This window comes from Mus musculus, chromosome 14, assembly GCF_000001635.26.
Source record: "Mus musculus strain C57BL/6J chromosome 14, GRCm38.p6 C57BL/6J".
NCBI classification, from domain to species: Eukaryota; Metazoa; Chordata; class Mammalia; order Rodentia; family Muridae; genus Mus; species Mus musculus.
In genome coordinates, this window is record NC_000080.6 from 19,533,107 (window position 1) to 19,550,056 (window position 16,950).

The 16,950-nt window shown below is 43.7% G+C and overlaps 1 protein-coding gene across 1 annotated transcript; it reads right to left on the bottom strand.

Annotated features, from left to right (window-relative positions):
* Positions 1 to 593: 593 nt before the first annotated feature.
* On the bottom strand, positions 594 to 16,852 carry Gm2244 (predicted gene 2244). Its single transcript, XM_001472852.5, has 5 exons — positions 16,723 to 16,852; positions 15,828 to 15,990; positions 7,687 to 7,818; positions 6,834 to 7,017; positions 594 to 681 (listed from the first exon to the last, which is right to left on the bottom strand). Exons 1-5 carry the CDS (start codon positions 16,850 to 16,852, stop codon positions 634 to 636), a joined length of 657 nt encoding a protein of 218 aa, XP_001472902.3. The 3' UTR covers positions 594 to 633.
* Positions 16,853 to 16,950: the final 98 nt, after the last annotated feature.

Consider the following 16,950-nt stretch of genomic DNA (forward strand, 5'->3'; position numbering starts at 1 on the left):
AACCTGTAAAATGCCACATTTTACAGAAAGAAAAAGAAAAGGAAAGGAAAGGAAAGGAAAGGAAAGGAAAGGAAAGGAAAGGAAAGGAAAGGAAAGGAAAGGAAAGAAAAGAAAAGAAAAAAGAAAAAAAGAAAAGGCAGGTACATTTCTAGATAGTAGGCAACAACTTTATTACTAACCTGAGACAAGTGTTTGTTTCTTGTTTTATTACCAAAATTGTTGATCCGCAAGGAGAAAAAAAAAAATTAAAGCTTAAAATAGCATGAAAAGTGAAGCCAGCTGACAATATTATGGAGAAGGAAGCATCTGGTTTGGACTCAGGAAAAAGCCCACTGTGGTAGAGCCCCCTTCTCGCCGCACGCCAAGGGTCACCTTGGGTAAAGGAGAATTGGTTGCCTGGAGGAAGAAAAGTCCCAGGAGCTGTCTTCCTGCAGACTTCCAAGAGAACAGAAAGAAATGCCTGGATTCCAGTCCAGGCTAGATGAAATTAAGGCCTGCTCAGACCAAAGAAACCAAAATAAAGGAGGAGCATACAGCCCATTGCAGCCATGGTTATTAGGGATGAGAGGCAACAGTGGTGTATTTCCTGTGCACACTCAGTGCTCCTCCTCCAGCACTTCTCTTTGAGGGAGATCATGTCGTGGTCTGTGCCATGTTCCGGTTTCTGCTGGAGTTTACACACTTAGAGAAGAAGAAAAAAAAAGTCCTGGTAAGCATTTGTCAATTCAACTGTCCCTCCCAGAACATCTTTATTCAGATGGACAAACCAACATGACATATCAGCTGAGATCATAACGTGCATCCCAAGTGTCATAGAGTACCTGAGCTTGGAATTGTTTCTCACCTTTTAAAAACTGCTAGAAACTGAACTTTCAACTACACATTATACTGGAGTTCTAAAAAAAACACCACATTTCTCCAGTTATGCGGGTATATTATATTGAGTAATAACATTGTAGCAATGTCTGAATGTGAATTCAAGAGAGATGTGTGCAACTTAGAAAACCATGTGGATTCCTTATGGGGTGCGAGCGTGTCCTGAACAGAAGTGAAGGCTATGATTGTTTCTCCAGTGCAGGAACCTCACAGGGTTCCTCTTGTCAATCCCCCTATCTGCAAATAACCAGAGACACCTTACAACACAAAAGCCCATGGGTACTTCATAGGTCCTAGAATCTGCAAGAGTTTGCTAAAGAAAAATATTCCCAAGGCCAAGCAATGAACCTTAAAAGTTATGGTCATGAAAAAAACAAAACAACACCCCTGTACATCTATGACTATTGTAGGGCACACATTCAAACACACATAATATTTGTGTTTATGCAATACAAGCATATTGTATTGCAGTGACCTGTTTAGTTTCCCGGTTAATACTAATATAAAAATCTCCCAGGACACTTTGGAGGCATAAAAAACAAATCTTGAAGGGGAAAGATACTTAGTGGGCATAGCATATAGGCAACACAGTCAATGATATGCTTTCCACTCATAAACCGGTCTGGGATTCAGGGTTCTTGTCCTATTATCCAATCTGGCTCAGCAAGTTCCCAAGGCTGTGTAGAATAGGTTTGTTTCCCAGCCTAGGCTCACATGTTGGTGGTGGACCAGCCTCATGTTGTTGCTCACTGTTTCAGACTTGTCCCAAAGTAAACAGTTTCTTCCAATAGGATCTCCCCTTTCCATCACCTGACTGACTTGGTGTCCAAAGGTATGAGCCCAGAGTAATAGGAACTGTCTATAACTATGATCCAAAGGAACCATTTTCTCCCCAGAATGTGATTATGCCAGGGCTATTTTGAGTAAGAAAAGGCTGACTAATTGAAGGGCAAAAGCTTGCATGGATTATCTCACACTGAGTTCATGGAAGGGCTGCACCACACAGGACCTTTTCATTCTTCAGCAGATGGACATCAGGATAGCTTCTACTTCAGGGCTGCTCTGAGGACGACTACAACACTGAGTGCCCTAGACTCTATGGATATCTCCTCCTTGTTCTGGAAACACTGGGTCAAAAAAGACTTCTTTTCTACTTTCTGAACATGGCTTCTGACAGACATACCCAATTTTATACTACCAGAACTGTCTGAAGGTCCTCATTTCTCCCAACCCCCACTGAGGCTGATTTTAACTCTGAGAAAATGATGTTGAAGAACAGTCATGCTGAATGCTACACAGATAAGATAGTGTGAGTACTTTAGATTATCAAGACCCTCAATGGGCTCCTGAAACAGGCCTGGTTTGCTCCACAGCTATGGGAATTCTGCTGGATGCAAGTTCAGCTCCAAGCAACTCAATCTCTCAATGAGTAAAATCCAAGACAAACTACAAGGCAAAACTTTACTGAGTAGAGGTAGCAGGAAATGTTATGGTGGCAGGCATTGAGGAAAACAACCTGGAATGCTTAGAAGACACAGTGAGCCACCTGACCTCCCAGTGGTCCTTCACAATTCACCAAGAGCAGAAAAGGGACATGAACACATGGATTTTATAGAGCAACCTCCTCCTTACCTCCATATACCATATCCCTTACATTTGCTCTAATGATTTTAATGAGAATCAATAGCTTTGTCTCTAGTCAGCTAAAAATCTGACCCTACAACAATTTTTGTGTCCTTTTTTTCTTGGTTTTTATGTGAGCATGCAGAATAAATGGACTGCTGTATTTGATATTTCATAGGTGCAAGCTAAAACCTCAGAGTGAATTTCTCATTAAATTTGGCCTCTAGAGACACACACAGATGCATTTATGCACAATCACACACACACACACACACACACACACACACACACACACATTTGTATATACAAGCACACGTATCACAAAATTACCTAGTATTTCACAAACACACAAATTTAATATAAACATGCTCAGCCAAAGGTGGTCCAAACATACACAAACATACACACAAGACACACAAACATACACACATTATACTGGAGTTCTAAAAAACACCACATTTCCCCAGTTGTGCAGGTATATTTTACTTAGCAATAACATTGTAGCAATGTCTGAATATGAGTTCAAGAGAGATGTAAGCAACCTAGAAACCATGTGGATTCCTTATGGGGTGGGAGCGTGCCCTGAACTGAAGTGAAGGCTATGATGATTTCTCCAGTGCAGGAACCTCACAGGGTTCCTCTTGTCAATCCCTCTATCTGCAAATAACCAGAGACACCATACAACACAAAACCCATGGGTAATTCATGGTTCCTAGAATCTGCAAGAGTGTGCTAAATAAAAATATTCACAAGGCCTGGCACTGAACCTTAAAAGTGATGGTCATGAAGAAACAGAAAAACACCCCTGTACATCTATGACTATTGTAGGTCACACCCTCAAACACACATAATATTTGTATTTATGCAATACAAGCATATTGTATTGCAGTGACCTGTTTAGTTTCCCGGTTAATACTAATATAAAAATCTCCCAGGACACTTTGGAGGCATAAAAACAAATCTTGAATGGAAAAGATACTTAGTGGGCATAGCATATAGGCAGCTCAATCAGTGATAGGCTTTCCACTCATAAACCGGTCTGGGATTCAGGGTTCTTGTCCTATTATCCAATCTGGCTCAGCAAGTTCCCAAGGCTGTGTAGAATATGTTTGTTTCCCAGCCTAGGCTCACATTTTGGTGGTGGACCAGCCTCTTGTTGCTCACTGTTTCAGACTTGTCCCAAAGTAAACAGTTTCTTCCAATAGGATCTCCCCTTTCCATCACCTGACTGACTTGGTGTCCAAAGGTATGAGCCCAGAGTAATAGGAACTGTCTATAACAGGATCCAAAGGAAACATTTTCTCCCCAGAATGTGATTGTGTCAGGGCTATTTTGAGTAAGATAGGGCTCACTAGTTGAAGGACAAAAGTTTGCATGGATTATCTCACACTGAGTTCATGGAAGGGCTGCACCATTAGGACCTTTTCATTCTTCAGCAGATGGACATCAGGATAGCTTCTGCTTTCTGAACATGGCTTCTAAAAAACATAACCAATTTTATACTACCAGAACTGTCTGAAGGTCCTCATTTCTCCCAACCCCCACTGAGGCTGATTTTAACTCTGAGAAAATGATGTTGAAGAACAGTCCCGCTGAATGCTACACAGATAAGATAGTGTGAGTACTTTAGATTATCAAGACCCTCAATGGGCTCCTGTAACAGGCCTGGTTTGCTCCACAGCTATGGGAATTCTGCTGGATGCAAGTTCAGCTCCAAGCAACTCAATCTCTCAATGAGTAAAATCCAAGACAAACTACAAGGCAAAGCTTTACTGAGCAGAGGTAGCAGGAAATGTAATGGTGGCAGGCAATGAGGAAAACAACCTGGAATGCTTAGAAGACACAGTGAGCCACCTGACCTTCCAGTGGTCCTTCACAATTCACCAAGAGCAGAAAAGGGACATAAACACATGGATTTTATACAGCTATGTCCTCCTTACCTATATATACCATATCCCTTACATTTGCTCTAATGATTTCAATGAGAATTAATAGTTTTGTTTCTAGTCAGTTAAAAATTTGACCCTACAACATTTTTTGTGTCCTTTTTCTTGGGTGTTAGGTGAGCATGCAGAATAATTGGACTGCTGTATTTGATATTTCATAGGTGCAAACTAAAACCTCAGAGTGCATTTCTCATTAAATTTGGCCTCTAGAGATACACACAGCTGCATTTATGCACATTCACACACACACACACATTTGTATATACAAGCACCCATATCACAAACACAAAATACAAGGGTATTACACAAACACACAACTTTAGTATAAACAAGCTCAGGCAAAGGTGGTCAAAACACACACAGACAAACACACACACCATACAAAAGAAACAAAAACATATACAGGACACAATACACACAGAGAGACACACAAACTCAAATCAATGAAAATATTACTGTCGCCCAGCACATTTCCTGTTGCATGAGCACCTACTAGGACCTCTAATGTGTATGTGTATAAGGTTCTTAGACTCAGGCAGTCTTTGAGGCCCTCATCTGTAATTAACTCCTCTTCAGAAACTTTTTTCATGCAGATACTTTCTGGTCCTACAAGGAAGTTACAAGCTCGGCACAGATAACCTGGACAACACAATACCAAATTCCCAAGAAAGACATTCCTAAGAAAAGCCTCCAGCAAGCCCCATGTTGACTCTCTCAGTAGACTTCACTATAACTACACTGGTTCCTTGGTAGCATCAGAGGAAGACAGTGACTTTTGGTCACTACCCAGGAACTTTTCAACCTAATATAGTTCATGTGATATTAAATCTTCCTCAATATCAGTCAGAAGAAAGCTGGTTGAATGACGTGCTGTGACATTTATGAAATGCAGCACTGTGCCAACTATGAGGAGGAAAGTATCCTGAAACAAAGTCATGCCCACGATATAGTTAGCAAAAATCATGTTAGCAGGGGGATGCATGGTAGGATTCTGTGCATGTTCATGATGGAGACAATAAGACAGACCCAAATCCCCCAGGGAGATAATTCTATGCAGGGAAAGTGAAGACATCTAACACTTATTTTTAACATAGCTGTATTGTTTATCAATTTGTTGAAATAAATAAGAGAGGGAGAGCTTCCTGATAGTGGCCAGGAGATGCAAAGACTACTGGACAGAACAAAACAGTAAATGTCACGTTTATTGAGAGACCAAGGCTCAAAGAAGTAATATAGAGAATGACTGGACAATTCAGATGTCATTGAATGGCCTCCCAACATACAAGAGAGAGACACAGGTCGGAAAAACCATGCACACACAAAAAGAAACACATAGACACACAGTCACAGACACAGACACACACACAAGCACACACAGAGTTGTTGACATAAAATCATAAGTGAGCAGAAAACAATGAGGTATCTGTTATGGTTCAGGACCAAGATAATTCAGACTATGCAGAGGAGATGTTTCAAGGGAGACCCAACGACTCTGCGATTATTTTAGAGGAAGAAAAAGCACTAGAGAAGCCAGGTCATAGTGGCACACTACTTTAATCCCAGCACTTGGGAGGCAGAGGCAGGCAGATTTCGGATTCGAGGCCAGCCAGGTCTACAGAGTGAGTTCCAGGACAGCCAGTGTGAACAGAGAAACCCTGTCAGGGGGAGGGGGGGAGGAGGGAAACATCTAACAAAAATCACTAGAGAACACTCTTCTTGGTAAGAAGCCTCAGAAATCCCACACCATACCTGAGCCTGTGAGAAGCCTTTCTATCATCTCTGGTCATCCAGACAACTCCAGATTCTAAGGCCCAGGAATGACCACTCCAACAGCACTCAAAGAAAATAGAACTGACAAGCTTCTACTCAGGCTCTCTCAATGTGAACCAAGATATATGAAGCCTGAAGAGACCATTTTGAGATAGAGGGGGGAAGGGGGGAATAGAAAAGCCACCAAAAGACAGCAAAGAAATCCACTTATTTGTCAATTAATCTAGGCTGTCATCCCTGCAAACTATTTCCTACCTAGAATCTCACAAGATCCCTGTAAAGCAAATGTTCTACAGGCCTTTACTTCTTCCTTCAAAGCTCTTGCTATTCTCAACAAGGGCTCCAACACAGCACCCTTCAAACTTAAGGCATGTGCTGTTGTGTTGTGATCAACCTATCTCCCTTAGTGATTCTAGCAGAGCAGGAACATTTGCATGCCAAACATGCAGTTTCTTGAACCAGGCTACCTCCACAGAGAGCCATATAGATGATCACATAAACAAACACTTGGAGGAGACATAGGTGAGTGCCTGGAGAAGTTGGTGGACTGTGACATTGGATTGTCTATGTTTATGTTTAGACATGAGGGCAATCTGCCTCTGATACACATCATCCTACCTGCTGTTCCTTTGCACTTGAAGCACAGATGTTCTTGCTGGCCTCCTCACAGAACCTCTTTTCTTCCTCATGAGACAATTGCGTTCCAGCCTGCTCCACTAGCAGCTTTCTGTTCTCATTCAGTAATATCCTTACTTTTTCGCTGAGTTGAGTGCACTCACGGAGGAGGTGGTCCTCCTTAATGCTGATCCACAAAGAAAAATTGGTGATTCCCAGCCAGATTCCATTGGCTTTTCACTCCTACAAGTCCCATGATCCCTGCAAGGGCCCTGATCCCCAGAAAGCCCGAGAAGAGTCCACAATATACATAGCAGAACCAAACAAAGACAAGTCAAATCAAGATACCACCCATATTCCAGAGGATTCCACAACCTTCTGAAAACCCTGTCACCAAGAGTTTTCCCTATACATCACAGAAGATCCTCATGGTAGATTATAGGTCTGTGGTACCATAAAACCTTCATCAAGGGAGGGCTTATCCCCTCTGAGAGAGGTGAGACCACCAAACAGGTGTACACTCTTTCCATTTTTATCGGGAATCCTAGATCTTTTAATTTGTGGTCAGAACCCTAGAGGTTCAGGGTTCCTGGATATTCCCAGCGTGGTGAAAAAGTTTTCTATGTAGAGGATCTTGAATTTGGAAGAATAAAGATTGGAGGGTCTTGGACACTCTTCACACTTAGGACAACTGTGTCCAAGAGGTACAAATAAAAGACCCTTGCCTCAGGGCAGGGTTCCTGGATAAAAATAACAGATAGCATAGAACCAGAGTCCTTGCTTTTGTTCAAAGTCCTAAAAGGACAGAAACATTCCCTGCCTAGTTCTGGGGGTTTCAGTAGTGTCACTGACTCACCTGTAGGAATAGTTATTTTCTATTAGTTCCTTGGAGTACTGCATGGAACCAATTATGGACTGGATCATTTCATTCATATCCAACATTGTCTTCTCATGTTGTGATTTAATGATGTTGAATTCAGTGTTCATCCTGTGTTAGGACATAGCCCAAGAAGCAAATAATCTGCTGAATTAAGGATTCAATAATCATGTGCAAACAGGCTGTATCATGGACTACCCAAACCAAGTACATGCCACATCCTGGCTCATTCAAACTGGGTCCCCTTGGTGCTAATTAAACTTACTATCCTGGGCAGAGGACAGCAGAGCCAGGGGACCAAATGGAGCTAGCTGACCTTCAAGAGCTTCCTGGGCAAGCATAAAGGAATAGACTACTTCAATGACAATTTTCCACTACACTGTGCCTGTTGGGAGCCGCGCCCACATTCGCCGTTACAAGATGGCGCTGACAGCTGTGTTCTAAGTGGTAAACAAATAATCTGCGCATATGCCGAGGGTGGTTCTCCACTCCATGTGCTCTGCCTTCCCCGTGACGTCAACTCGGCCGATGGGCTGCAGCCAATCAGGGAGTGACACGTCCTAGGCGAAATATAACTCTCCTAAAAAAGGGACGGGGTTTCGTTTTCTCTCTCTTTTGCTTCTTGCACTCTGGCTCCTGAAGATGTAAGCAATAAAGCTTTGCCGCAGAAGATTCTGGTTTGTTGCGTCTTTCCTGGCCGGTCGTGAGAACGCGTTTAATAACAATTGGTGCCGAATTCCGGGACGAGAAAAAACTCGGGACTGGCGCAAGGAAGATCCCTCATTCCAGAACCAGAACTGCGGGTCGCGGTAATAAAGGTTCCCGTAAAGCAGACTGTTAAGAAGGATTCAACTGTATGAATTCAGAACTTTTCAGCTGGGGAACGAGAGTACCAGTGAGTACAGCTTTACGAGGTAAGTCTGATCTTGAACTTTCTAAGGAAATTCAAGACAGTCTATCAGAAGTAAAGTGGAATATGTTTGGCCTTGAATTTTTTCTGGTGTTAGGAGCCCTTTTGTTCCTTTTCACATGTTATCAAGTGATTAAGATAGGGCTGAAAATTCTAGAGGAAATTCAGGACAAGCTATCAGAAGTAAAGTGGGGAGAGAGAGTAGGAACAAAGAGGAAATATGGTACACAAAATAAGTATACAGGCCTTTCCAAGGGTCTTGAACCCGAGGAAAAGTTAAGGTTAGGTAGGAATACCTGGAGAGAGATTAGAAGAAAAAGAGGAAAAAGGGAAAAGAAGAAAGATCAATTAGCGGAGGTCTCTAGGAAAAGGAGCCTGTGCTCATCGCTGGATGGGCTCGGGGAGCCAGCTCTTGGTAGCTCTGAATCAGATGATGAATTCTCCTCTGAAGAAACAGACTGGGAGGAAGAAGCAGCTCATTATGAGAAAAAAGGGTACCAGCCAGGTAAAGTGCTAGCTAATCAGTTAAGGAAGCCAAAAGCGGCTGGCGAAGGCCAGTTTGCTGATTGGCCTCAGGGCAGTCGGCTTCAAGGTCCGCCCTATGCGGAGTCCCCGCCCTGCGTAGTGCGTCAGCCCTGCGCAGAGAGGCAATGCGCAGAGAGGCAGTACGCAGACTCATTCATTCCCAGAGAGGAACAAAGGAAAATACAACAGGCATTTCCGGTCTTTGAAGGAGCCGAGGGTGGGCGTGTCCACGCTCCGGTAGAATACTTACAAATTAAAGAAATTGCCGAGTCGGTCCGTAAATACGGAACCAATGCTAATTTTACCTTGGTGCAGTTAGACAGGCTTGCCGGCATGGCACTAACTCCTGCCGACTGGCAAACGGTTGTAAAAGCCGCTCTCCCTAGTATGGGCAAATATATGGAATGGAGAGCGCTTTGGCACGAAGCTGCACAAGCGCAGGCCCGAGCAAACGCAGCTGCTTTGACTCCAGAGCAGAGAGATTGGACTTTTGACTTGTTAACGGGTCAGGGAGCTTATTCTGCTGATCAGACAAACTACCATTGGGGAGCTTATGCCCAGATTTCTTCCACGGCTATTAGGGCCTGGAAGGCGCTCTCTCGAGCAGGTGAAACCACTGGGCAGTTAACAAAGATAATCCAGGGACCTCAGGAATCCTTCTCAGATTTTGTGGCCAGAATGACAGAGGCAGCAGAGCGTATTTTTGGAGAGTCAGAGCAAGCTGCGCCTCTGATAGAACAGCTAATCTATGAGCAAGCCACAAAGGAGTGCCGAGCGGCCATAGCCCCAAGAAAGAACAAAGGCTTACAAGACTGGCTCAGGGTCTGTCGAGAGCTTGGGGGACCTCTCACCAATGCAGGCTTAGCGGCCGCCATCCTCCAATCTCAGAACCGCTCCATGAGCAGAAATGATCAGAGGACATGTTTTAATTGCGGAAAGCCTGGGCATTTTAAGAAAGATTGCAGAGCTCCAGATAAACAGGGAGGGACTCTCACTCTTTGCTCTAAGTGTGGCAAGGGTTATCATAGAGCTGACCAGTGTCGCTCTGTGAGGGATATAAAGGGCAGAGTCCTTCCCCCACCTGATAGTCAATCAACTGATGTGCCAAAAAACGGGTCATCGGGCCCTCGGTCCCAGGGCCCTCAAAGATATGGGAACCGGTTTGTCAGGACCCAGGAAGCAGTCAGAGAGGCGACCCAGGAAGACCCACAAGGGTGGACCTGCGTGCCGCCTCCGACTTCCTATTAATGCCTCAAATGAGTATTCAGCCGGTGCCGGTGGAGCCTATACCATCCTTGCCCCTGGGAACCATGGGCCTTATTCTCGGCCGGGGTTCACTCACCTTGCAGGGCTTAGTAGTCCACCCTGGAGTTATGGATTGTCAACATTCCCCTGAAATACAGGTCCTGTGCTCAAGCCCTAAGGGCGTTTTTTCTATTAGTAAAGGAGATAGGATAGCTCAGCTGCTGCTCCTCCCTGATAATACCAGGGAGAAATCTGCAGGACCTGAGATAAAGAAAATGGGCTCCTCAGGAAATGATTCTGCCTATTTGGTTGTATCTTTAAATGATAGACCTAAGCTCCGCCTTAAGATCAACGGAAAAGAGTTTGAAGGCATCCTTGATACCGGAGCAGATAAAAGTATAATTTCTACACATTGGTGGCCCAAAGCATGGCCCACCACAGAGTCATCTCATTCATTACAGGGCCTAGGTTATCAATCATGTCCCACTATAAGCTCCATTGCCTTGACGTGGGAATCCTCTGAAGGACAGCAAGGGAAATTCATACCTTATGTGCTCCCACTCCCGGTTAACCTCTGGGGAAGGGATATTATGCAGCATTTGGGCCTTATTTTGTCCAATGAAAATGCCCCATCGGGAGGGTATTCAACTAAAGCAAAAAATATCATGGCAAAGATGGGTTATAAAGAAGGAAAAGGGTTAGGACATCAAGAACAGGGAAGGATAGAGCCCATCTCACCTAATGGAAACCAAGACAGACAGGGTCTGGGTTTTTCCTTAGTGGCCATTGGGGCAGCACGACCCATACCATGGAAAACAGGGGACCCAGTGTGGGTTCCTCAATGGCACCTATCCTCTGAAAAACTAGAAGCTGTGATTCAACTGGTAGAGGAACAATTAAAACTAGGCCATATTGAACCCTCTACCTCACCTTGGAATACTCCAATTTTTGTAATTAAGAAAAAGTCAGGAAAGTGGAGACTGCTCCATGACCTCAGAGCCATTAATGAGCAAATGAACTTATTTGGCCCAGTACAGAGGGGTCTCCCTGTACTTTCCGCCTTACCACGTGGCTGGAATTTAATTATTATAGATATTAAAGATTGTTTCTTTTCTATACCTTTGTGTCCAAGGGATAGGCCCAGATTTGCCTTTACCATCCCCTCTATTAATCACATGGAACCTGATAAGAGGTATCAATGGAAGGTCTTACCACAGGGAATGTCCAATAGTCCTACAATGTGCCAACTTTATGTGCAAGAAGCTCTTTTGCCAGTGAGGGAACAATTCCCCTCTTTAATTTTGCTCCTTTACATGGATGACATCCTCCTGTGCCATAAAGACCTTACCATGCTACAAAAGGCATATCCTTTTCTACTTAAAACTTTAAGTCAGTGGGGTTTACAGATAGCCACAGAAAAGGTCCAAATTTCTGATACAGGACAATTCTTGGGCTCTGTGGTGTCCCCAGATAAGATTGTGCCCCAAAAGGTAGAGATAAGAAGAGATCACCTCCATACCTTAAATGATTTTCAAAAGCTGTTGGGAGATATTAATTGGCTTAGACCTTTTTTAAAGATTCCTTCCGCTGAGTTAAGGCCTTTGTTTAGTATTTTAGAAGGAGATCCTCATATCTCCTCCCCTAGGACTCTTACTCTAGCTGCTAACCAGGCCTTACAAAAAGTGGAAAAGGCCTTACAGAATGCACAATTACAACGTATTGAGGATTCGCAGCCTTTCAGTTTGTGTGTCTTTAAGACAGCACAATTGCCAACCGCAGTTTTGTGGCAGAATGGGCCATTGTTGTGGATCCATCCAAACGTATCCCCAGCTAAAATAATAGATTGGTATCCTGATGCAATTGCACAGCTTGCCCTTAAAGGCCTAAAAGCAGCAATCACCCACTTTGGGCAAAGTCCATATCTTTTAATTGTACCTTATACCGCTGCACAGGTTCAAACCTTGGCAGCCACATCTAATGATTGGGCAGTTTTAGTTACCTCCTTTTCAGGAAAAATAGATAACCATTATCCAAAACATCCAATCTTACAGTTTGCCCAAAATCAATCTGTTGTTTTTCCACAAATAACAGTAAGAAACCCACTTAAAAATGGGATTGTGGTATATACTGATGGATCAAAAACTGGCATAGGTGCCTATGTGGCTAATGGTAAAGTGGTATCCAAACAGTATAATGAAATTTCACCTCAAGTGGTAGAATGTTTAGTGGTTTTAGAAGTTTTAAAAACCTTTTTAGAACCCCTTAATATTGTGTCAGATTCCTGTTATGTGGTTAATGCAGTAAATCTTTTAGAAGTGGCTGGAGTGATTAAGCCTTCCAGTAGAGTTGCCAATATTTTTCAGCAGATACAATTAGTTTTGTTATCTAGAAGATCTCCTGTTTATATTACTCATGTTAGAGCCCATTCAGGCCTACCTGGCCCCATGGCTCTGGGAAATGATTTGGCAGATAAGGCCACTAAAGTGGTGGCTGCTGCCCTATCATCCCCGGTAGAGGCTGCAAGAAATTTTCATAACAATTTTCATGTGACGGCTGAAACATTACGCAGTCGTTTCTCCTTGACAAGAAAAGAAGCCCGTGACATTGTTACTCAATGTCAAAGCTGCTGTGAGTTCTTGCCAGTTCCTCATGTGGGAATTAACCCACGCGGTATTCGACCTCTACAGGTCTGGCAAATGGATGTTACACATGTTTCTTCCTTTGGAAAACTTCAATATCTCCATGTGTCCATTGACACATGTTCTGGCATCATGTTTGCTTCTCCGTTAACCGGAGAAAAAGCCTCACATGTGATTCAACATTGTCTTGAGGCATGGAGTGCTTGGGGGAAACCCAGACTCCTTAAGACTGATAATGGACCAGCTTATACGTCTCAAAAATTCCAGCAGTTCTGCCGTCAGATGGACGTGACCCACCTGACTGGACTTCCATACAACCCTCAAGGACAGGGTATTGTTGAGCGTGCGCATCGCACCCTCAAAACCTATCTTATAAAACAGAAGAGGGGAATTGAAGAGATTTTACCCCGAGCAACAAGAGTGTCTGTGTCTTTGGCACTCTTTACACTCAATTTTTTAAATATTGATGCTCATGGCCATACTGCGGCTGAACGTCATTGTACAGAGCCAGATAGGCCCAATGAGATGGTTAAATGGAAAAATGTCCTTGATAATAAATGGTATGGCCCGGATCCTATTTTGATAAGATCCAGGGGAGCTATCTGTGTTTTCCCACAGAATGAAGACAACCCATTTTGGATACCAGAAAGACTCACCCGAAAAATCCAGACTGACCAAGGGAATACTAATGTCCCTCGTCTTGGTGATGTCCAGGGCGTCAATAATAAAGAGAGAGCAGCGTTGGGGGATAATGTCGACATTTCCACTCCCAATGACGGTGATGTATAATGCTCAAGTATTCTCCTGCTTTTTTACCACTAACTGGGTTTAGCCTTGATTCAGACAGCCTTGGCTCTGTCTGGACAGGTCCAGACGACTGACACCATTAACACTTTGTCAGCCTCAGTGACTACAGTCATAGATGAACAGGCCTCAGCTAATGTCAAGATACAGAGAGGTCTCATGCTGGTTAATCAACTCATAGATCTTGTCCAGATACAACTAGATGTATTATGACAAATAACTCAGCAGGGTTGTGAACAAAAGTTTCCGGGATTGTGTGTTATTTCCATTCAGTATGTTAAATTTACTAGGGCAGCTAAATTGTCAAAAAGTCTTTTTCAGTATATGTTACAGAATTGGATGGCTGAATTTGAACAGATCCTTCGGGAATTGAGACTTCAGGTCAACTCCACGCGCTTGGACCTGTCGCTGACCAAAGGATTACCCAATTGGATCTCCTCAGCATTTTCCTTCTTTAAAAAATTGGGTGGGATTAATATTATTTGGAGATACACTTTGCTGTGGATTAGTGTTGCTTCTTTGATTGGTCTGTAAGCTTAAGGCCCAAACTAGGAGAGACAAGGTGGTTATTGCCCAGGCGCTTGCAGGACTAGAACATGGAGCTCCCCCTGATATATGGTTATCTATGCTTAGGCAATAGGTCGCTGGCCACTCAGCTCTTACATCTCACGAGGCTAGACTCATTGCACGGGATAGAGTGAGTGTGCTTCAGCAGCCCGAGAGAGTTGCATGGCTAAGCACTGCAATGGAAAGGCTCTGCGGCATATATGAGCCTATTCTAGGGAGACATGTCATCTTTCAAGAAGGTTGAGTGTCCAAGTGTCCTTCTCTCCAGGCAAAACGACACGGGAGCAGGTCAGGGTTGCTCTGGGTAAAAGCCTGTGAGCCTAAGAGCTAATCCTGTACATGGCTCCTTTACCTACACACTGGGGATTTGACCTCTATCTCCACTCTCATTAATATGGGTGGCCTATTTGCTCTTATTAAAAGGAAAGGGGGAGATGTTGGGAGCCGCGCCCACATTCGCCGTTACAAGATGGCGCTGACAGCTGTGTTCTAAGTGGTAAACAAATAATCTGCGCATATGCCGAGGGTGGTTCTCCACTCCATGTGCTCTGCCTTCCCCGTGACGTCAACTCGGCCGATGGGCTGCAGCCAATCAGGGAGTGACACGTCCTAGGCGAAATATAACTCTCCTAAAAAAGGGACGGGGTTTCGTTTTCTCTCTCTTTTGCTTCTTGCACTCTGGCTCCTGAAGATGTAAGCAATAAAGCTTTGCCGCAGAAGATTCTGGTTTGTTGCGTCTTTCCTGGCCGGTCGTGAGAACGCGTTTAATAACATGTGCCACAGGCTTGGGTCCAGTAGATATTTGTAATGACTTTCCTCTTATTTTTAAGGCAGGGATTTTCATTCCTTAGGTCCTGTTGTTATTTGATTTCCCAGAGGACACAACTAGTATTTACAGGAGAAAGGCTTTATCACACCTCCTCTCCCAGGTGATTCCTGTGTGACACCAAGGAAACCAGGAGAAAACTTCCCTGATGATCACTTTGGGCCTCTATGGACTCAACACGAATAGGACCTACAAACTGTGCATCACACAAATCCTCAGACCCCATCAAAGGTCCCAGAACCCCAGTCCTGAACAAAACACACACAACTACGTTCACACACACAGACACAATTAGAATGCCAAATAAATCCTGTGAGGTGCCATCTCTCAGAATATAAGGAACAATACAGGCATTGCATTCACACACTGAGAGACAGTAAGTGTGAGCAGGTCCTTCCAACTGTTTACAGCAACAATCAGATTGCAAGCACCCCAAGGTCAAGTACAAAAGAAAATGATAATAAACACACAGCACCTTTTTTATCCAACAATTAAACACCTGTCAGGGCTACTTAATTGAATGATGGGAGATGACACACTCCATTCATGGAAGGAAATTGGGTTAACAGATGGCACAATACAGTCAACAGGGCATAATTCCTACCTGTAGTTCAAATCCTCATATATGTAAAGTTCCAGGATTCCACCCATTTCCTCCATGTCATTGCTGATCTTCCTCATATCCAATTTCAGTTCTTCTAGTTCATTTATTTTTGATCTCTGCTTAGTGATTTTGGAATTTTGGGTTGAAGTATTTCTAGCAGACCCTGAAGATAGATAAACACAAAAGAATTTGCATACTTGATGGCCTAGGGGCAGGGGAGACTATTCTGAGTCCCAAGAAGAAGATGGAGGGAGAGAAAGATAAAGACAGGGTGAATCCAAAAAGAGCAGAAAAGCTATCTTCCAGCTGGTTTGCTAAGCTATGTTCCTCTTCCTAACCACCATTGTCAGACATATGCCACACTCCCTGTTACAGGCCCCGTTGCCTTGAAATCTATAAGCTGCCTCAGACATAAAGATGTGGGGAACATTGTCAGGTCATATCAGATGGGATGCAGGGAAATCCTGAAGTTCATAGTGCTTAGCACTATCAAGCCCTAATTAATCATGTGTCTTCAAATCCAAAGTGTCTGAGTCCTCACCACATGACAAGACCAGGGGAGCATCCTTCTCTGTTCTTTTCATCAGAGACTCAAGTTACCTACAGTAATCTGGAAGATGAAGTGCTTCAACTCCCTTCCATGAAAGGACACACTGTTATTCTCATAGTACCCACTCCTGGCATTCTTTGCCACTCAAAATGAAATTAAATAGCTCCCAGAAAAGTAGCTGCAGGTTTGTCAATTCCTGCCTCTGTCAAACTAATCATCAGAAATTCTTGACTCTTTGTCTGACATTGACAAAGTCCAAGGCTTCAGCTTCTAAGACCTACTCCTGGAAGGCCCAGCTCAAGCCTACCTCTACCAGGAAGTTCTCCAACTCTGCCCAGGACTCACTGTGCCTTCTCCAGAATGATTTCCTTCTTCCTTTTTCATGAGAAAGGATTCCCTCTTCCTTCTCTGTTGTTCTGATCTCTCCTTCATCGCCATTCTCTTTCTGACATAGCCTGAGCAGCCAGGAAAACATTCCTGCTGGTGAACCCAGAGCAAACAGAAGGGATGAACCACAGGCAGTTGCTGTCACCACAACACAGGTGACAACAGAGAAGATTCTAGTTCTTTCCT